The 21,838-nt window shown below is 45.9% G+C and overlaps 1 protein-coding gene and 1 pseudogene across 1 annotated transcript in view; both read left to right on the top strand.

Moving 5' to 3' along the window:
• The window catches only part of CUNH14orf39 (chromosome unknown C14orf39 homolog), an 83,252-nt gene extending 79,273 nt beyond the window's left edge, over nt 1-3,979 (top strand). Inside the window, exon 20 of the mRNA XM_045821950.1 lies at nt 3,688-3,979. Coding sequence (XP_045677906.1) covers nt 3,688-3,979 — 292 coding nt within the window. The remainder of the gene's footprint in view (nt 1-3,687) is intronic.
• Nucleotides 3,980-8,826: 4,847 nt separating this feature from the next.
• On the top strand, nt 8,827-20,606 carry LOC123807892 (annotated as a pseudogene).
• The last annotated feature ends 1,232 nt before the right edge of the window (nt 20,607-21,838 follow it).

Raw genomic sequence — 21,838 nt, 5'->3', positions numbered from 1 at the left:
ATAATAATCCATTTCTACCTAATGATAACAATAGCAGCAACAAAAATAGCTAGTGTTTTTCAAATACTCACTAAGTGCGAAGTACTTTAATGCCTTAACTCCATCCCTACACATACATGTTTCTCGAGGTCTACACTGTTAACATCAATTAACCCACAAGAGACTGAGGAACAAGACAACTGAAGTTGCCCAGGGGTTTGGGGATGGATCTGGCTTTCAAACCCTAGCAGACTGCCTTCAAAATCTAGCTATGCTGCCCCCTGCTGGGTCCTAATAGGCTGTTGGTCCTAAGCCCAAACAACCAGCTTCAGGCTGCATGGGTGGCCTCTGGGGTAGCCTGGGAGAAAGCTCTGCCCCAAGAGCATGCTTTATATTGGTGATGTCCAATGATCCCATTTGTATTTTCTTGAGAAAAGTGCAAATGTAAGACAATCAGAAAGAGGGTAAGAGGGTAGAGGCCATAAGGAAACGGTCTGAGGGGAAGCAAAGCAGGAAAAAAAAGCAGCAGAAGATGATGCAGTTAGAGGAAAGCCGAGTGCCCTGTGCCCCTGAGCACCTGGGACAGATGGCATGGTGGCCAGGTCCCTAGAGCTGCCCGAGAGCGCACATCTGCTGTTGAATCTGCAGCGGTGAGAGACGGTGCTCTGCCTCTCCGTTAGGCTGGGACACCCCTGAGTCATTTCCTAGGTCTCCTCACCCACCCTGTAACCTTTCAGTCATCCCCAGTGTCTGAGGTCGTCTGACGCTCCCCTCTGTTCTGCCTGGAAACCCACACCATACCAATTAGGTGTCGTTTTTGGGGGGTAAATCCTTTGTCCTTTCTGGATGTAGGGTTCCTTTGAATAAGTTAGGCAGTTGTGTTCTCAAGCAAGGGAGATACTGCCCACTGGGGACGGGTGTGGAGGGGGAGGTGGTGGTTAATTGTCACAGAGACTTGGAGGGGCGCTACTGGCAGTTAGCACCATGAGGCAGCAATGCTAAACTACTGGCCCAGGCCATGGGCACCCCTGCTGAGAAGCACTGGATGATTCCGTCTATGTGGTTATTTCTTCTTTTAAAAATATAAATAAATCCATTTTAAGTTTTGAAGTTCTGTTAAATAAGCTTCTTGGAGTTGAGAGTTGAAATGTTAAAGGGAAGCAAAAACATAGCTCATGACTGACATGGAGCTTTCTGAACAGGCTTTTAAATAGTGGGCAGTTTTCTAAAGGAAGCTTTGCTGTGACTGGAGGGCTTCTGGCATGTTCCTAATGCCCGCAAGCTCTAAAGATCTAAAGCCATAATCACATTGAACACAGATGACCTTGGAGCTGGACAGTGTTCTGTTCATAACATTGTATGGCAGAATTGTCTTGAGTTGCAGAGAAAATAAATATTTTACTTAAGCCATGGGCACCTGGTTGGTTTTATTCGTCTGCTAGTGAGGGCTAATGGGATGTCTGGCAAATTCAGACTGGAGCATACTTTATTAAGGGCTCTTTCTGTAGGGCCAACAGCAGTTGCCCTTTTCGGTCCTCCTGGGTCATATGTGAACCTGTGACCAGTTTTAGGCCTTCCTTTCTGCCTGCGTTATTTTTGTCGTATCTGAGAACCATGTGCCTTATATGTACCTTGATTTAAAAAAAAAAAAAAGCTTGTTTGCATCCTGAGTGATTTCTGTGAAATGAGTTTGATAATCCATTTGTATATTTTAAATAGACTTTTAAAACATACACAACTATATGCCCGGTGTGGCTCAGTGGGTTTGGCATCATCCCACAGAGCAAAAGGTCACAGGTTCGATTCCAGTCAGGACACACGCCTAGGCTGCAGGCCAGGTCACGGCTGGGGGAGCGCAAGAGGAAACCGATCGGTGTTTCTCTCACACAACCATGTTTTTCTCCCCCTCTTTCTCCCTTCCCTTCTCTCTAAAAATAAGTAAATAAGTAAACATAGACATAACTATTATAAAATTTTAAAGTTCATCCATATATTGCCTTAAATTATCTTGAGTACGTGTAACTATAACTATAATCTACAATGACAAAATAAAGTATTTTGAAAAATCCAGATTCTATATAGAAAACAAAGGGAGTAAAAGAGGACACATAAACCCATGTTTGTAAAATGGGCACATATAGGTTTGATAATAGAGTTGACTCAAGCCCGAGTGTGAGTCCATGTGTGTGTGAGTCTGTGTGTGTGAGTGCGCGTGTGTGCAATCAGTTGTATCTAATATTCATTGTGGCCTTGTGCGGCATTCTGGTATTAACATCCAAATACTCCTTCGTGAGTAACTGGGAACTGCTCAGACACTCTCACCACAGCGGATAACTATTGCTGTCAGAAGCAAAGGAATTGGACAGGTAGGCTAGTCTGTTCCAGCTTATCTAGGATAGATACACAACTACCTCTAGGCTTTGGAAACCATTGAAACAGGACCCTGTGGCAGAGATAAGGAAATAATTACAATGCCTGCCCATGGAATTGAAGGTGGGGAAGGAGGGGAGGGGGAACATGAGGGGGCGGAGGGGGAGTTAAAAAGGGTTAATAGATTGTGGTCCCAGTGAACTCCGGTGCCAGAGGCCCTGCATTTTCTGTCTGACCTAAGAGTTCCCAAGAATGGAGACAGAAAGCTCATGTTTCTTAAGGCCTCACAATCACATGTTTACTTTACTCACAGACCAACATTACTGGGGAGAAGTTCTTATGTAGCCCAAGACCCCTCCACCAGATGAACTTCCTAAGTTTGTAAGAAGGAATTAGAACTTTCTTCTATCCTTTCAAACAAATGGGTTCTTCCATCAGCTCTGGCTTTTACTTTGAAATTGCTGAGTAACCACCATAATAACTTCACATGAGGTGGGGACCCTTCCTGTTTCAGTTTCTCATTAAGTCAAAAGGAAGGATTCTGTTTGCAGGAGACTGTCACCAGCCCATTGCCGGTGGACTGTTCACAGATTTTACTGGTTTATCTTGCTTCTTGCAAGTGCCACTCAAACAGGGATTCCACCTATGTTGTTTAGATTGTGAGTACCTGAGCTTAACACATAAAAGACTCTCAAACATTTGTTGAATGAATGAATGAAACGTGGCTTACTTAGCATCAATGAAAAGCACTGCAAAGTGACTGAGGGGAAAAGAGGGAAGCCTGGGTCCCTGCCAGGTATTGATGGAGGGTCAAGAAGCCTGTGAGGAGTGGGGAAGAGGAGACTTTTTCACGGACTCTGCCACACAAGCCAGAGTGGAGCATGACGACCTGTGAGATCATTGTCATGATGTGTTGCAGAGACTCAGAACCTTAGCCGGAAGTCTGGGCACAGTTCCTCGCCTCCCCAGTGATTTAGAGATAAGCTGTCTGATGTACAGTTTGTCTGCCCTTCAATCCCAATGATCTTTGCAGCTTGAAAATTATAGTAACTATGGCTATTCTGTCCTCAGAAGTCTCAAATACCTGCCCCCTTGCCCCCAGCCCCAGCTCAGAAGCCTACCTGCCTCTCTCTGTCCTCCAGGAAGCTTCCCTGACTGCCAATGCTGTCCAGTGTCATTAATTTTTACTATTTTCAGTAAAAGTATTAAAATGGGCACATATATCTCTAAAAGGCACTTAATTTTGCCAGTTTTGTAGGACTTTCCACATCTGAATAAATCTCCCAATCAGAGAAAAAAGTCGTCTGACAGATGATTGATTTGGGGTTTGGAAAATAGGTTTACCACGTGGAAATCGTGGCTAAGACCCATTGCACATGAAATTAAGCCTCCAACGTCGTTCCATACCATCCTTAGTGCGGGCGTGTCTGCTGCTTTACCAGCAGCACTGGGGCCTTGTAAGGCTGCAAGAGTTACCGGATCCCAGCCTCACGCGCGTACCCTTGCAGGGCGACGAGCCGCGCCGGCCTGGATGAATGCTCGCTGGGCTCAGTCACCCAGGGACGTGAAAGAGGGGAGCCTCCTGAGCGCCGCTCCGAGCTGGGCGCCGGCGGGGTGGGAGGGCAGATGAAGCCGCCGAAAGGCCTCTTCTGCCCCGCCCAGCCGGGGAGTTAGACCACCCTCACCTTGCACTCCAGGGGCCTCGCAGGAGGGCAGCCTTCTCCCCGGTCCTCCGAGCGGGGCGGGGCGGGCGGCTGCAGCACGTCAGCAGCCCGCCGCCTCCCGAGCGCCCTAGGCCGCCCTGGGGATTTGTCAGTGCGCCCTATATAGCCGCAGACAGCTGCCATCTGTTATGTTTAGTAACCACCGCACGCTGCTTGCCCGTCCCCGAGAATATCTGTCTTGGTCTTTAAGCTAGGAAGTTGTTGTTGTTGTTGTTGTTGTTTATTTTTTTAATGACTCCCACACTCTCTCGAAAGCAGGCAAGGCTCACTAGGCACCGGCTGAGTCCTCAGCGCCGGATCCTCCTCTCTCCTGCCTCCAGGCTCAGGGTGGCTGCATAAGGCCCATTCACGGTTAGCCTGGATCTTGAGGCAGGTGCTTCAGCGAAAGGACGGAGAGAGCGCCCGTCTGCATGAGTTCAGTGAAGAGAATAATCGGTGATGTTCGTACCATCTTAATGCACCACACTTCAGTTCTGCAAATTCAAAGTGTAAATTGGCCTAGAATATGATTGTGAATCAGACCAGACGTCATGATTAATTTATCACCGTGCTCCAGATACATCAGCTAAAATAATATGAATTTAAAGTAATGGTTCTTCCTGCCTTTGTGTTTGATGGTGAACTCCAAAGAATAGATCACTAGAGAAATAAAGGATCTAAGATCCTTGCATTGGCAAAGCATGAATGTAATTAAACATTCTCAACCATGTTTCTTCCACTGATCAAAATTGAATTTGCCCAATGACACTTGACATCAACCTATGTCTCATTCTCAATGAGCTACTGATGAACAATGAAAATGAGCTTTTCATGTTTCAAGCAATATTTGCGATGCCTAAAAAGTTCTGATTCCTCAGCTTGATGATTGTCAGATTTTCAAGGGTATTGTCATTCAGAATGTGGTCCACGACCCAGCAATGAAGCATCACGTTCAAGACAGTCAGAAACAAAGAATCTCAGGCCCCACCCAGACCTATGGAATGGGAATCTAAATTTAACAAGAATTCTGCCTTAAAGTTAAGAGCTAGCTTTTTAAAACCACAAATACCTTTGTCCAAACATCTATGTAAGCAACCCAGGTGACTTCATAAATTGAGTAGTCAGGTTGGGAGTTCACCCTCTGAGGTCTAAAGTTCAGGTGACTTTTATGCTGAGGACATCAGCCAAATTTTTTGAGTCAGCATAACTGTCTTAATGTTTGGTCATCCGTGAATTACAGAAGCAGGAAAGCTGATGAATTACTTGGTTAAATAACAGCACATTGATTGCTCCACTAGGAAAACTCAACACTGGGAAGGTAGAGTTTCTCCTCGCATAACTGGCTCATTCACTCCCAGGCTGAGTGTAGGCATGAGAAGACCTTTTGCTTGGTCATTAAGTCACCCCCTCCCGCACCCCATTCAAATGGTCTGACATGTTTATCACAGTACCTTTCATTCAGAAGGACACAATCGTCCTCTGTGCTGATGCTCAGTGCCGTTTAAGGCTGATCGGGAGGACGGTGTCTGTGCCGGACTTCACAATAAAAGGGATGTGGAGACCTTGGCAAAGGTTCAGAAAACAATTCCTAAAGGTTATTGTTAAAACTGAAAGTGAGTCATCAAATTGTGTGGCACTCTCTAGGAAGTGCTCATCCATTCAGTGATATAAACAACAGGGAGAGATTTTCACTGTTAGAGAAATAAATATTGTAGGACTAAGTATAGGACGAGGAAAGGATGTGTCTGAAGCTCAAGTTCTCCACCTTATTGGCTTATTGCAGTTACGTGGGAAGGCTTTAAAAATCCCAGTGCCAACTATGTCGGGATCTTTGTGGGCAGGACCCAGGGATCAGTGCTTCCTAAAGCTCCCCGGGGACTCTGATGTGCAGCTAAGATGGAGAAGATGGCAACGTGTCTCTTACATACTGCACATTAGCCCCACACAGGAACTTTGTTAAAATGCAGGTGCTGATTCAGTAGGTCTGGATGCAGACCTTCTGCAGGTTTTTTTTTTTAATTTTTTAAAATATATTTTATTGATTATGCTATTACAGTTGTCCCATCCCCCCCACCTTTATTCCCCTCTGCCCTGCACACCCTCTCCTACCCGCATCCGCCTATTTAGTTTATGTCCATGGGTCATACATATAAGTTCTTTGGCTTCTACATTTCCTATACTATTCTTAACCTCCCCCTTTCTATTTTCTACCTACTATTTATGCTACTTATTCTCTGTACCTTTTCTCCCTCCCACTCCCCCTCTGATAACCCTCCATGTGATCTCCATTTCTGTGATTATGTTCCTGTTCTAGTTGTTTGCTTAGTTTGCGTGTGTGTGTGTGTGTGTGTGTGTGTGTGTGTGTGTGTGTGTATGTTTAGCTTTGGTTGCTTTTTTTTAAGATTTTATTTGTTTATTTTTAGAGGGGAAGGGAGGGAGATAGACAGAGAGAGAGGAAGGGAGGGAGAGAGAAAGAGAAACATCAATGTGCGGTTGCTGGGGGTTATGGCCTACAAGCCAGGCATGTACCCTGGCTGGGACACTTTGGTTCCCAGTCCGCGCTCAATCCACTGAGCTACGCCAGCCAGGTAGCTTTGGTTGTTAATAACTGTGAGTTTGTTGTCATTTTACTGTTCATATTTTTTACCTTTTTTTTCTTAGATAAGTCCCTTTAATATTTCATATAATAAGGGCTTGGTGATGATGAACTCCTTTAACTTTACCTTGTCTGAGAAGCACTTTATCTGACCTTCCATTCTAAATGAGAGCTTTGCTGGATAGAGCAATCTTGGATGTAGGTCCTCGACTTTCATGACTTGGAATGCTTCTTTCCAGCCCCTTCTTGCCTGCAAGATTTCTTTTGAGAAATCAGCTGAAAGTCTAATGGGAACTCCTTTGTAGGTAACTCTCTCCTTTTCTCCTGCTGCTTTTAAGATTCTCTCCTAGCCCTGGCTGGCATAGCTCAGTGGATTGAGTGCAGGCTGCAAACCAAAGTGTCGCAGATTCGATTCCCAGTCAGGGTACATGCCTGGGTTGCAGGCCAAGACCCCCAGCAACCGCACATTGATGTTTCTCTCTCTCTCTCTCTCTCTCCCTCCCCTCCCTCTCTAAAAAATAAATAAAATCATAAAAAAATTCTTAAAAGATTCTCTCCTTATCTTTAATCTTGACTAATGTAATTATGATGTGCCTTGTGTGTTCCTCCTTGGGTCATCATCTTTGGGACTCTCTGAGCTTCCCGGACTTCCTAGAAGTCTATTTCCTTTGCCAGATTGGGGAAGTTCTCCTTCATTATTTGTTCAAACAAGTTTTCAACTTCTTGCTCTTCTTCTTCTCCTTCTGGCACCCCTATGATTTGGATGTTGGAATGTTTAAAGATGTCCTGGAGGTTCCTAAGCCTCTCCTCATTTTTTTGAATTCTTGTTTCTTCATTCTGTTCTGGTTGAATGTTTCTTTCTTCCTTCTGCTCCAAACTGTTGATTTGAGTCCCAGCTTCCTTCCCATCACTCTTAATTCCTTGTACATTTTCCTTTATTTCACTTAGCATTGCCTTCATTTTTTCCTCTAATTTGTGATCATATTCAACCAAATCTGTGAGCATCCTGATCACCAGTGTTTTGAACTATGCATCTGATAGGCTGGCTATCTCTTCATTGCTTAGTTGTATTTTTTCTGGAGCTTTGATCTGTTCTTTCATTTGGACCTTTTTTTTTTTTTGGTCTCAGTACGCCTGTTACGTAATAAGGGGCGGAGCCTTAGGTGTTCACCCGGGTGAGGTAAATTACCTTGCTGCGTTGTGATGCTGAACGTGGAGAAGAGGTCCGAGAGGGAACAGTGCCGTTTGCTCTGCACTCTGCTGGTTTTGTCACGTTCTCGGCTATCCACAAGCAAATTGGGCCCTTTTGGTGCTGATTTCCGGTAGGTGGGCTTGTGTACATTCTCAGACCCTGAGGGTCTCTCCAATGAACTCTCCTGTGAGGCTGGGAGCTTCTCCCACTGCTGCCTCAACCCCCACAGGTGTTTTCAATCCGAGGTTTGAGGCTTTATTTCCCCGCACTGGAGCCCTGGGTTGCCTGGTCTGTCTCACTCCCCAGTTGTTCCTCCTGGTTTATCTACATGAGAATGTGGGACTGCCCAGTCCACCAGCCGCCGCCCTGCTGAGAGTCCTCTCTGCCCAGCTGCCCGACTCCACCCCTCCTACTGGTCTGGATGAATATGTCTTCTTTAACTCCTTGGTTGTCGGACTTCCATAAAGTTCGATTTTCTGTCACTTCTGGTTGTTTTTTGTTTTTAAATTTGTTGTTGACATTCTTTTGGTTGTGGGAGGAGGCACAGTGTGTCTACCTATGCCTCCATCTTAGCCGGAAGTCCCCCTTCTGCAGTTCTAACAAGTATCCAGGTGATGTCAAAGCTCTGGTCCATGCACCAGGCTTTGTGTAGCAAAGGGATAGAGGCCTTCAAAACTAGGATAAGCTGTCTCCCAGTAAAACTCCATGGTTTTATTTTCACATCATCTCACAGTCCCTTTGGCTTAATGACATTTGTCAACATGCAAAAGAGATAACATCATCATAAACCAAAGAAAAGAAGACCAATATCAAGAGCACAGCTTTGGATGAAAATATTTAACAATGATCAATATGTCCTTGAATGGAAAAGTATTTACAGAATTGAAAGGACAGAAATGTTCCTGGCTCTTGTGGACAATATTACTGTTCCTAGTCTCATGTTACTCTTTCCTTAAGATGGCATTAGCAATAGTACAGTCACCATAATGGTGTCTGGTCAAGTACAAGAGCAGCTGGGGTGCTGGCAGTGCTTCCTCTGCGCTTATAACATCTGGTCCGAAGCAGAGACATCCTGGAACCTAGAGTTTCCTCCGAGTTCTGTGCGCAGTGAGAGCCAGCCATTTAACAGTCAACATAACTGGGTAAGTAAAGCAAAATCTTAAATTTTACAAATTGAACACGTCCACAGTGATATTAATAGCAAATCCAAATGACAGAGCTTTCCCTGTACATCTCATTTAATCCTCTCAACAACCTGATGATGCGGTTACCATTATTATCCCAATTTTACAAATCAGACCACAGAGCTTAGAGAAGGTGAGGCGCTTGTCTGAGGCCTCGGAACTAGAAAGAGGCAGAGCCAGAGTCAGAGCCCACTTCTGTCTGATGCCGGAATCCACACAGTGAGTTCATCCGTGTGATGGCAAAGCCAGCTTGCTATTTGGAATTTTCTCTAGACATTTCTGCTGCTATAAGCAGTGTGTTCATGTTTTCCCTAGGCTGTAGTCTAGATATTTTTTAAAAGCAGCCTTTTAATTTTTTAATTAGCCTGGTTCTCCAAAGATAAAGCTCTTTAAAGGTCAGATGTTAACTTAATCCTCTTTGGGTTATCATTGAAACAGATCAGCCGAACTGACCTTGACAAAACCGCCCGGAGGCTTGGGGACAAACAAGCCCTTGGATACCAGTGAACGCAAACAACTGCTGTCACGGGAAGGGGCACTTCTGCGCCTTTGATAGCAGGCAGACCCGTTTTTCTTGACAAGACCCTGAGTAAAAAGACTTAATATCCATCCTCAGTGTGAATTGAATCATGTCCTACTGACATTAGATCCTCAGCCCCCAGGAACACCAGGCTGGCTGCTGAGCGGCTGCATTAGGCCGATTCAGTGACCACGAGAAGAAACAGAGCATGACAGGGCTGAGTCACATTGCCAGAAAGGACAGGCTCAGCACACACCCACTGGCCAGCAGAGCTAACCAACCACACAAGACAGCAAAGGCCCTCGGTTCGTGTAACACTTTCCTAAGGATGGTCAGAGTTTCCAAGAGTTCAACCTAGAACGCAGAATTTGCCTGAGGACAACAAAGATCTATCAGCTTTGAGTCAACATGGGAACAAACAACTTCACACGTGATGAGCATAAAGCAAGTCTCTGCTGGGAGTGTGAAGAGGAAAGGTGGGGGTCTGCTGCCTCCCACCCCAGGCCTGCTGCCTCCCTCATCCACATGGCTAGAGTAGGAGCAGGTATGACCACCAGTGGGCAGGTGGAGGCATTGCCCCAGCTTGGCCTATCAGAGTCCTTCCCTGGGATTTTTAAAACTGGAAGTGGGAAAAGGAATCCCTGCCCTCCTCTGAGAGGAGGCTGCTCTGCCTGGCACAGGCAGTACAACAGGCCAGGCAGGGTGCTCAGATGCCAGCTCCCTCCCAGTTATTCCCGAGGCCCAGCGTCAAATTTAGTCGGGCAGTCTAGATACTTGGAACTAATAAATTCCCCTTCTGCCTACCCTAGTTTGGTTAAGTTTCTATCACTGGTCACCAAGAAAGTCCTGACTCATCCAGAGGCACTGTGTGAAATACGGTTTTAGCCTTCCACTTGGTCTTCTGAAGTGGACAAGCAGTACCTTCCTGCAGGGACACTGGTTTCTCCCATTTCAGAACCAGTAGGTCGATGGCTCCTTCCAGAGGACTCATCCCTCAGCTTTCTGCCATGCGGTTTTAAGAAAAAGCGAAGAGTTCCAAAAGTTCCCCTTTGGGGAAAATTTGTATTTTTTTTAAATGGAAAAAGGAATGCATTTCAACTCAATGAGCTGATGAGTGCAGATACTGGAGGAAACAGCAGGTCTCCCATACACTTGAATACTTTTTTTTTTGGTAATTCTAAAATCCTGTTGCTAAATACTCAGGGCTAAAGACATAAGGACCTAGGACATAGACTTTATTCTATAAACCAGGGGTCAGCAGGCTAGGCCTGCAGGGGTAAACTTTTATAAATAAAATTGTATTGAAACCTAGTCACACCTGTTTACATCTCCTCTATAGCCTCTTTGGCACCAGAGGAGCGGAGCTGAGTGGTTGCAACAGAGACTGCAGGGGCCTCAAAGTCTAAAAACATTTCTTACCTGACCCTCTCTGGAAAGTTCAGGGAATAGTGGACATCCCAACCCCTGTTTCCTAGTCTCCTCAGCCTTGTCTCTGGGGTAACTTCCTGGAGTAGTCCTGGTAGGTTCTCACACATAATACAGATCGAGAACCCAAATGAAGAAGCAAAACACAGAATGTTTGACATGAGGAGGCCTCAAGAGCTTTTATTTTGATCCTTACAGGCCATCTGGAGCTGGTGTGGGAATATGGACAAAGGGATCTCAGATAAGGAAGAAAAAAAACCCAGATTGAAAAGGAAACCCAAGGTAAGGAGAGAAAGGTGGAGGGGCAGGGCTGGGGGGGGGAGGTGATGTAACCTCCTCAGCCGCCTGGTTTCCGTTCCTCTGCAGGCTCACCCCTCCCCTGTACACGCCCCACCCCCACCTCAGCCAGTCTCCCGCACCCAGCTGTATTTGGCCTGCCGTCATCCCTTCTTTCCTCCCTGTCCAAGCCTGTAATTACTGCCACCAGGTGCACCTTTCCACTCGTCTCCTGGGACTTTATCATTCTCCCAGCTGTGAGTGGTAATTTGCCAGCCTCCATGGATGTTCCTTTTTAAAAGCAGGACAGGCTGGGATAATGTTACATCACTAAGACTCCATAGACAATAGAAAAGGAAATGGAATTTACCCAGCGAACAAAGCAGTCTGCAGCTCACTTCTCTTCAGCCTTAGATAATTGTGTGGGGGCAACTGCAGGGCTCTGGGGGACAGAGGCTGTGCCCAGGCAGGGAAGGAAGGGGCTTGCTGCAGACGCTCCTGGGGCTGGTGCATTTGCTCTGGTGCCAAATTGAGATTAAGGTAAGGAAGTAGAAAGCTGTGGCTCATCCACTTAACAGATTGCCAGTAGGGACCACAGAGTGGTTAGGAGAGTGGATTTGAAGGCAGACTTCCTGGGTTCAAGCCCTGGCTTAACCAGGGAGTGGTGGTGCACCCTCCCAAAGCCTTAGTTATTCATCTGAGTGATGGGGCGGTTATCATGCGCACGGCGTGGTGTTATCTGGAGGATTTAGGTGAGACCTGCATGGGAAGCATGTAGCGTAGTACCTGGCACAGGGTACAGACAAGCGTCAGTCCTGTGGTGGTGCTAGTTTGACCTGCTTTGGGAGACGTTGTTGTGGGCAAAGTGGCCATGTTCCTTTGGGTATGTCCAGCTAAACTGTTACGTTCCTTATCTTGGAGAATGGAATGGTGCATCTGAAGCTGAGTTCATGTGTTTCTTGCATCTGTGGGTTTCCCATGCAAGTGTCTTGCCTTAGGAGGCAGGACTGAAAAGGACTGCTTCTTCCTTTCATGTCTTTGCCTGGCTCAGGAGACCTACCATTCTGGACTGAGGGGTTGGATTGAGAAGTCCCCTCCAGTGAATTAAGAGATAAGAAGGGAATAATGTGATGTCCAACCCGAGGCCTGAGGGCTGCACACGGCCTAGGATGGCTATGAGTTCGGCCCAACACAAAATTGTAAATTTATTTAAAACCTTCTTTTTGCTCACCAGCTTTCATTAGTGTTTGTGTATTTAATGTTTTGCCCAAGACAACTCTTCTTCCAGTGTGGCCCAGAGGCCCCAAAAGGTTGGACATCCCTTCATCTTGGAAGAACAAATGGTGTATCATGATATAGTCCCAAATACAAGGGACTTCCAAGCCGTCTATTCAGCGTGTCTCCCTGCTTTGGGGTTTCTCAACAGGAAGATGAGGAGCTACAAACCTACCCCAAGTGTCCCTAGCAGGTTCTCTGGGCCAATTTTAGAAATCAGGTTTCCCCCACCTTCTGTGGCCTACCTTGCCTTTGAGTTTGTGAAAATGCCAGTTCCCTGGCCAATTTTCCTTTCTCTGAGAGACATTTATTTAGGAAGAATTTAGCAAGTCAGGGATTTAGGAATAAAGTAGAGTGGAGATGCGGGGCATCTGGGAAGGAGAAGGGACCTGAGGGAGGATCAGATGCCGGCCCTTGGGTGAAAAGTATGATGATCAGCCACCAACTGCCCTTCCCTAACTGAGCCTATGAGACTTTTTCACATTAACCCCTGGCAAGAGCTGAAAACACTACCTACCCTCCACTGAAAAAACAAGCAGTCATGGTTCAGAAGTGAGAAATTATGCCAGATTTAGTCCTAGGGAAGTGGTTCTTGTTCGCAGCCCTGGGCCGTGGGGGCACTCACGGAGGACGACGCCTCTGTCCTTGCTCCTAGTTCCGTGGGAGGTGGGGAGGGAGACCACAGTGCCCGCTTCTGTCTCCCAACAGCCGAGAACCTGCCTGCATATATTTCAAAGGTGATTTTTCAAAAGTCACGCTTACTGCTCTGGCTGCTGTGGCCCAATGGGTTGAGCACCGGCCTGCAAACCAAAAGGTTGTGGGTTCGATTCCTGGTCAGGGCACATGCCTGGTTCTCGGGCCAGGTCTCCAAGTGGGGGCGTGCAAGAGGCAACACACTGTTGTTTCTTTCTTTCTCCCTCCCTTCTCCTCTCTCTAAAAAAACTTTTAAAAAGTTTTAAAAGTCATACTTACTACATGATGATCTTAAGTTTTTGTGGGAAAAAGATTAGTTTTGGCCAGTTTACACTCAAGCCCCAAAAGGAATTTACAAGCAGCATTTGCAGTGCTACATAAAATATTCCTGGTTAATCACTCGACTCGACTCACTCGGCCCTGGGAAGCATGTTATGTGAGACCAAGGGCTCACCCTGTGTGCCCCAAGGGAGCCTTCCTCCTGCTCATGGAGACCAAAGGCTGGCTCTTGAGGGGCTGGGGGCACTCGGGGAAACACAGCCACTTGCTGTTCAGGAAGAACCTCCAGCCAACCACTGTGATTATGGCTTTAAAGAAGTCAAAGGTTCCACAAAGACCCCAGCAAGAGAAGTTCATTTGAATCCACAAATTTCCAGACAGACATCGGAGCTAGGCACGTGCAAGAATGGCGTCTGCTGACCTGCTAACAAGCAGAGGTTGGGATGACTGGAGGATTGCATGCACTTAAAGCTTCTTCGGGTCTCAGGTGAATACCTCCCAGTGGCCCAGCCAAAGCGCCCACCTGGGCTGGGGGCAGCCTTGGGGAAATAGTCGGGAGGGGTTTGACAGTGGACGGATGCTCTGTGGACTCTGCCCCTGCTGTGCTCTCTCCTATTTTCACAAAAACACCTGTATCACCTGGCTGAGTTCGTCTTGATGTGCCAAGTTTCGGTTTGATCTCTGGGCAGGGCACATGTGAGACTCAACCAATGAATGCATGAACGAGTGGAACAGCAAACTGATACCTGTCTGTTTCTCTCAGTCTCTCTCTTTCTCCACTCCCTCTCTCTGAACAACAACAACAACAAGAAAGCAAGCAGGTGCATCACCACAGACAGGCTCTGCCTGCCCCCCACCGTTCTTGGTCCAGAACTGGGTGGGACACAGGAACAGGCCTGGGAGGCTCCAGGATGGGGCTCTGTCTTCTGTCTCCATGATAACTACTATCACTTACTGAGCTCTCATTAGGGAACAGGCCACAATCGGCCACAGGCTTGGCTCGGGGCACAACTAACCTGCACCAATTGCCATTTTTCCAGTCTCTGTTCATTCACAGGCTTGTCTCATAACTGTGTACAGCATCTAACACTGTTCCTAGGCAACAGGAATGAAGTCTTTTCCACACCTTTACCTCCTATGGAGATTAGCCTAGGGGCTTGTGTGTACTATTGGAAACATTACGTTAAACCCTCCATTTCTGTAGTGGATGTAATGGGGCTGAGTGCCTGCCATACTCACAGGTGATCTGGCCTTATCCCACGTGACCTTGCTGCTCTAGGTCCAAGGTTGGCCCCTGAGTCTAAGGCAGCTGTTTCACAGGCTGGCCATGGCCCATGAGGTGGCCATGGGAGGGAGCTCAGCCCAGCAGGCCTGGAGAATGGATGCCGACTGGCCAGCCACTCAGGTCCTCTCTTTGGGGGAATTTGGATTGAAGGTCTGTGGAGGGAGCCCGTCAGTTTGTGGCAGCCAAAGTAGTAGGAACAAGCCGAGTCACAAATGTGATGGAACATTGCAAGCGACCAGCAATGGCTGCCCACCATAAGGCTGGAGCTGTTACAGCTTTGAATGATGTAACCCTGAGGCTTCGTCTGTCTAGCTAAAATTACATGCTATATTTAGAAACGTGTTTACTCTTCTATAACCATCATCCAAAGGTAAAAATGCTGTAAAAGAGTTTGGGAAAATAAACCCAAATGAAAAACAGCCCAACAGTTTCTTAGCTGAGTTCATTGTTTTGAAATTCAGGACAAAGTCAAGTGCTTTCCATTGCCCAGGTCCTCTTTCTCCCTCCCCTTCCAAACCCAATTCCATGGTCTCACGAGGCTGAATAGAATGGGATCTCTGGCCACACAGGCTGCTATTCCTAGACAACAGGGCACTGCCTTGCTCTTGTAGGGGCTGTGAGTTGAGAAATCAAGCTTTGTGTGGATAAATTGTACTTATGTTTGGCCAGGGAGGGGCATTTCTATGTTATGGTAGACCCAGCATGGGGTCTACTGTTCCCACACAGTGCAAACGATTGATACCTTCCAATGTGCTGATGATTTTTGTCTACACCTAGGTCCTTTAAAGTTTTTCTCTTGTGCATTGTCTTTTCCTATCTCATTATAGTTTATCGACACCAGGGAATTGAATATATTTTGTAAATCTACATATACCCACACATGTCCATGTAAGATACAAACATGTTTACATGATAAATGTTGCATACAAATGTGACACGAGAAACAACAAAAAATGACTACATTCTAGAAAATAAGTCTTGGGTTTAGGTAGTAACAGGAAAAGCTAATACCATAACATGATTTTGTAATTATACATAATCTCCTTTCCCAAATCACTGCAGATTTGAGGGTATCCACCATTGATGGGTGAGAAGAAATAGAATGTCACTGAGTTTTCATTAGGATGTTTTTATATAAATGTTGTCCAGAAGACGCAGCAGTTCCCGAGAGTTCTGATCACAGGCTGGTGCACCCAGGCTGACTGTGGGGTTATCAAGAAGCAAGGGGCTTCAGATTCCAATCAAGATGGAGTGTCAGGGACCAGCTTTATCCTTCCACATGAAGCAATGAAAGAAACAGACAAAATATATGAAATGGTGTTTTTTGGGACATTGGACAATCATCCGGCAAGGCACAGGGATCTTCCCTGAAAGAAGGGAAACGTAAAACACGGGCCTCATGAATGGCCCAGTGTCCTGCCTGGGGAGGGACAGGCTATGGTGCAGGGAGGGGGAACCGTGTGGGCCCTGGTGACCTCCCTGTGTTGATCAGATAGAGTTGGGAGCCCAGGGAAGCCGAGACCACTAAAATCCTTAGGAGAGAGTCTCAGGAGAGAAAGTTGAAGAGGGGAGCAGCTCGAGAGATCTGCAGAGGTTCATGCAAGTCGTCACTTGAGTTATCAGTCAGCACACGCATGTGAGGAAGCTATGTAAGGCCGGGGACAGAACCACCCAGCACTGAGTACGAGTAAAAATAACCCTCATTTTCAGTAGCAAACTTTGTTACTTAAATTTTGATCCTCTCTATTTGATGAATAAAGGTAACAAGTTAATGATAAAACTCCTTTTGCACTAGCTACTAGGAAGCCCCAAAGCAAGCAAAGCCCATAGGACATGCATTCTATATACTAGCCTTACTCCAGGTTTAACCTTACTTTTGCTATTTTTGCTTCCTGTCTTAGTCATATGGGCTGTGATAACAAAGGCCTGTAGCTTGGGTGGCTTATTAACAAAAATGTATTGCTCACAGTTCTGGAGCCTGGAAGTCTGCAATCAAGGTGCCAGCATGGCTGGGTTCTGGTTAGGGCTCTCTTCTGGCTTGCACACCACTAACTTTGTATCTTCACACGGTGGAAAGAGCTGGCCGGCTCTCTGGCCTCTTCTCATAAAGGTGCAAGTCCCATTCATGAAGCCTCCATCCTCATGACCTAATTCTCTCTCAAAGGTTCCACCTCCAAATACCATCACTTGGGAGATTAGGGTTTCAACATAGGAGTTTTTAGATATGAATATATGAAACAAATGTTCATTCCACTGTACTTCCCTTAGTCCCTATTTTCTCTCCTTCAAAAAAATCATGGGATTGTATATTTTTGAAAACCATCTTTTACAATAAGGTATTTTAAAAAGTCAAATCAGGACTCATGTTTTAAGAAAAAAATACTACTTTTGACTTTTGGAAAAGCCAGTAAAACAAAGAGTAGCAATGAAAGTATGTCCGTAACTTTGAGGATTGATGGAAAATAGTAGAAACCTATATGAGAGGGAATAAAATACTTGAAAACAGAAGATTGATGTAATGTTCTCTGAGATAAATGCTCTTGCTAACAGATTATCAATGTCCACTCTACTTCCCAGGGCATACTGTCCGGGCTCTAGGCCAAAACCAGGTGGGTCAGGGAAACAGGAAAACCTGGAGATGGGCGAAGCCCAGAGATGGAATAGGAGTCAGATGGGATGGCAGGCAGCCAAAGGTAAGGCTCAGGACCAGTGGGGCCCAGCAGTGGGTTAAGAAAAGGGTAAGTCAGGCATGGGGTGAGAATATGTTGGAAGAAGAGAAAGCCTTTCCTTAGAATATAGAAGGACTGGAGTTGGAAAATCAATTGACGTTAAAGCTGGGGGATGAGAGTTTGATGTGGAGCAGACCATTTATAGTCTCAAATAATTGTTAATTGCACACATTACATGTCAATTGCAAAGGAGAAAAAAGCCCAATGATTTCACAGTGGAGAAAACAAGCATCACCTGCGCCTCTTGAGGGGCTGCACTAAGGACATGACATTAGTTCTGTGGTGGTTCTGCCAAAATTGCATAATCTGAAATAAATAATGAAAAAACATCGGGCCAACCCAAACTGAGGAATATTCTTAGAACAACTGGCTTCCACTCCTCAAAAGGGGCAAAGCTGTTGAAGACATAGGCAAACCGAGGACCTGCTCCAGAACGAGGAAACTAAGGGACATGGCAACTGAATGCAATGCACGATCCTGGGTTGAAACTTGGAGAAAAAAGAGCCATGCTAGGCATTTTGGGGTAACTGACAAACTTTGAATGTGGACTGTAGATTAGGTAACTGTATCTTATCAATGCTGTATTTCCTGATTGTAATAAATACTGTTCTATAAGAAAACATGCTTGTTACACATTGAAGTATTCAGAGGTAAAGAAGTACAATGTTTCCAATGTACTCTCAGATTATTCAGAAATTTACATACATATACACACACACATACATACACACATCACAGAGAAATCCTGGACTTGGAACAGAAACTGACACTTCTTAGTCTCTCCCTCTGGGGAGAGGCTAGTGCATTATGTGAGATATAAACATTTTGGGGGGGTATATGGATGAAAAGGATGTGGATGTTGGGAAACCAATCAGGTAAGTTATAGCAGACAATTCCCATAAATGGTTGCCCAGCATTCACTCCCTCTTCCTAACTGTGCAGATTTCCTTTAGAAAATCTCTTGTACAGCATTATGTACAGACTTGCTTCACTAAATTTTGGTGTCTGCCTCATTATGAAGCTAAGATTATAGACCTATCCGCTAATAACCTTGGTTCCTATCCATTTCCAAGCCTGGTTTTCCACTCTTCCTATTCGTCTGTGAGCTTCTAATGGCCCTTCTATAAATTTCACCCTTTGCTTAAGTTATTGAGAGGCAGGATGTATTGCCTGGAGAGGAAGAGCCCTAACTGATCCATCCACCATGTGGTAGCCACAGTGGTATGTGTTTTAGATGCATTGTCTCATTAATTCTCAGGGCCACCTACAAGCCTCATGGGGAAGACAGGCATATAAAAGCAACTTGCTGGTAGCAAGAACCACAGACCCCATTTGTCTTGACAAACTGGGAATTTTAAATAGGGAGCAGAAGTGCTCTTATTACTGTAGGAATCAGGGTTGATCTTCACCAGCCAGGCAATAGGAAGGGGAAGAAGCAGTTTGCAAGCTTTCTGCCTCTAGCCTGTGTGTCCACTGTCAGGTGACGCAGTAAGAAAAAAGAAATAGCTTAATCTGATAGGGGCATTAAAGAGTTAAATATTTTAGCTTTAGTTATAATTTATAGGCTTAAATGATTAATGCACGTGGAAAGCTGTTATTCCAGGAATTGGAATACGTGACTCTAGGAAATCTACAAGCAGTTTAACCTTTGTGCCCCAGGGGTCTGCAAGCAATCAAGAAGGTATCTGAGCCATTGTGCTCTATGGAGGTTAGATAAAGAACTGTTGATCAGCAGATAAATAAATACTAGGAAAATCATTACTGGACTCCAACTCTTACCTAATTAACCTTTTCCCCAAACCCCTTACCAACCCTCTTCTTCTCCTTATAAAATAGTCAGTTCAAGATGTTAAGATGGCTTTTAGGGTACAAAACCTACCATCTTCTCAGTGTCGGCATCCGATTAAAGCTCCCATAAAGATTCAGTCCTTGTCTCAACTTATTGGTTCTGGTAGTGACAGGCAGCACAGACGCCAACTTTTCCAGTTTCAGATCCATCATCATGAACAAAGCTGGTAATCTTTTCAAGAAATGGTGCTGGGAAAACTGTATCCACATGCAAAAGAATGAAGTTGGATCTTACCGAACACCACGTATAAAAATAAACTAAAAAATGGATCAGAGGCCCTGGCCAGTGTGGCTCAGTTGGTTGGAGTGTTGTCCCAAAAGGTCTCGGGTTCGATTCTGGTCAGGACTCATTCCTAGATTGAGGGTGCCATCCCCAGGCAGGAGAGTGCAAGAGGCAGACGGTGGATGTCTCTCACATCGATGTTTCCCTCCCTTTCTCCCTCCCTTCCCCTCTCTCCAAAATCAGTAGATATGTCCTTGGGTAAGGATTTTTAAAAGTTCATCAGAGGGCAAGTGGGGAAGGATCACTGGGGAGATCCCAAGGTGAGGCTCGCGTGTCCGCCCCCACAAAGGCACCTGGCTCAGCCACGATTAAAGCAAGCATCATCGTCAGCAACCACGGGTAGATGCGGCTCTCCAAGATCTACCGGCCTTGCAGTGGAGCTACCCAACAGCCAATAATCAGGGAGGCATTCCACTGATACGTGAGGTTGAAATGTTGGTAATTTCCTAGGAGGACTATTAATTGGAGGATCTGACAACAAACTGATTCACAGACATTATGCAACATTATATTTTGCCTTCTGTGTGGATTCTTCAGAAAGTGAGCCTGGCATTTCAGATCTAATTCAAACATTTGTGGAAACATTAGACAAGTGTTTTTGAAAATGTCTGTGAAATGAATTTAATTTTCTATGTAGACAAGGTTCACAATATTCTTGCAGAAATGGTGATAGGGAGAATGGTATTAGAGACCAACATGAATGAGACTGTTACATAAATTTACACACAAAATAAACTGGAGAAATCTGAGGCTGGCTTAGCGGGAGCTCCAGCCTGCACTGTACCAGCTATAAAGAATATAAATATTCCTGAGATTCTGAGAAATATTAACATCGATAACATTGATACAAGAGAGTCAAACTTAGCCTCTTTTAAATTAAAAAAAAAAAAAAAAAGAAGCTTGAAAGGCCACTGCAGAATCCAGAATGAAAAGTCATCTACAGGACTTCCAGTCAAGGAAGAGTCATAGGTAAACAGGGTTCACCTCCTTGCACAACCATATCAAAATTACAACTAAACTATAGAACAACCATCACTCAGAACCATCAGAAATCAAGTTGAATAGAAGTCTGACAACTACAGAATTAAGAAACCACATCTATCCAGACTGGTAGAAGGGGCAGAGATGCAGAAATGATGAACAGGCAAGTGCCACGCCCATGTATGGTGGGTAAAAATTCAGGAGAGAAATTTCAGGAGTGAGGAGTCCCAGTTCCACACCAAGCCTCCCAGCCCAGAGTTGCAGTGGCAGGAAGACAAGTCACCACAACCTCTGGCAGCAAAAACCAGTGGGCGTAGAGTAGGTGGAAGAAATTTCTGGAGTCCCAAGCAGGTCCTCTTGAAGGGGCTTACTCAGACTCACTCCCTCTGAGATCCAGTACTGGGGTAGCAGCTTGAAAAGCACCAGTGGCATACAGCGAGGAACTGAAATGTTTGGCATCAAAGCAAGAGCCTGGGGATAGCTTTCGCCCAGGCAGAAAGGCAGGTAGAGGCCATTGTCCCTTTTCTAAATCCTTCCCCCAGAGAGCCACAGGGCTGGCAGGTAGGTGCCGTATCTGAGACACCACCAACCTGGCTAACATTGTTTCCCTTGCCTTGGAGATCCCTCGAGAATTCCACCCAACTTATGGGCCCACCCAAGTGTTAACAGTCGGTTTTCCATACGAATGGCTGGTTTTGGCTCATGCTTCACAACTTCCTGAATCCTTTCAAATAAGCAACAGTCAGCCTCAGTGAGCCCTCAGGTGCCTTAAACTTGCTAAGTGGCCCCAGACCCAGCACTAGCAGCAACCAGCCTTGTGAACCAGCCTAGATTCACAATTTGGTTTTGCCTGGGAACTCCCAGCCTAGCAGAAGTAGCAGCCATCTCAGATTGCTTTGTAGCTCATGCAGTGTGACTCCAGGCACAACACAGGTGGGGGCTGACCTTGGCCTGAACCTCCCAGGAAACCACAGAGCCCACACAACCAGTGGACAGTTACAGACCATGTCAGTGCTTCACCACCCTTCCCGTGCACAGCTGATCCTCCGTGGAAGGTAGAGGGTTGGTGGTCAGTGGCCATAGCCAATCCTTGCAACTGACTGGCCTAGGTAACTCCCTCCTATTGATCTGCTAACAGCAACCATGGCTCCACTGCAAGAGGAGGGTGTACTCAGCTCACATGAAGGGTGCACCTTGAGTACCAAGCTTGGGTGACAGGG

This window comes from Phyllostomus hastatus, unplaced genomic scaffold, assembly GCF_019186645.2.
Source record: "Phyllostomus hastatus isolate PE091 unplaced genomic scaffold, TTU_PhHast_1.1 phas_scaffold_501, whole genome shotgun sequence".
In the NCBI taxonomy this organism is placed as follows: Eukaryota; Metazoa; Chordata; class Mammalia; order Chiroptera; family Phyllostomidae; genus Phyllostomus; species Phyllostomus hastatus.
Note: the sequence above shows the minus strand (reverse complement) of the source record. Positions and strands in the feature narration are given on the sequence as shown.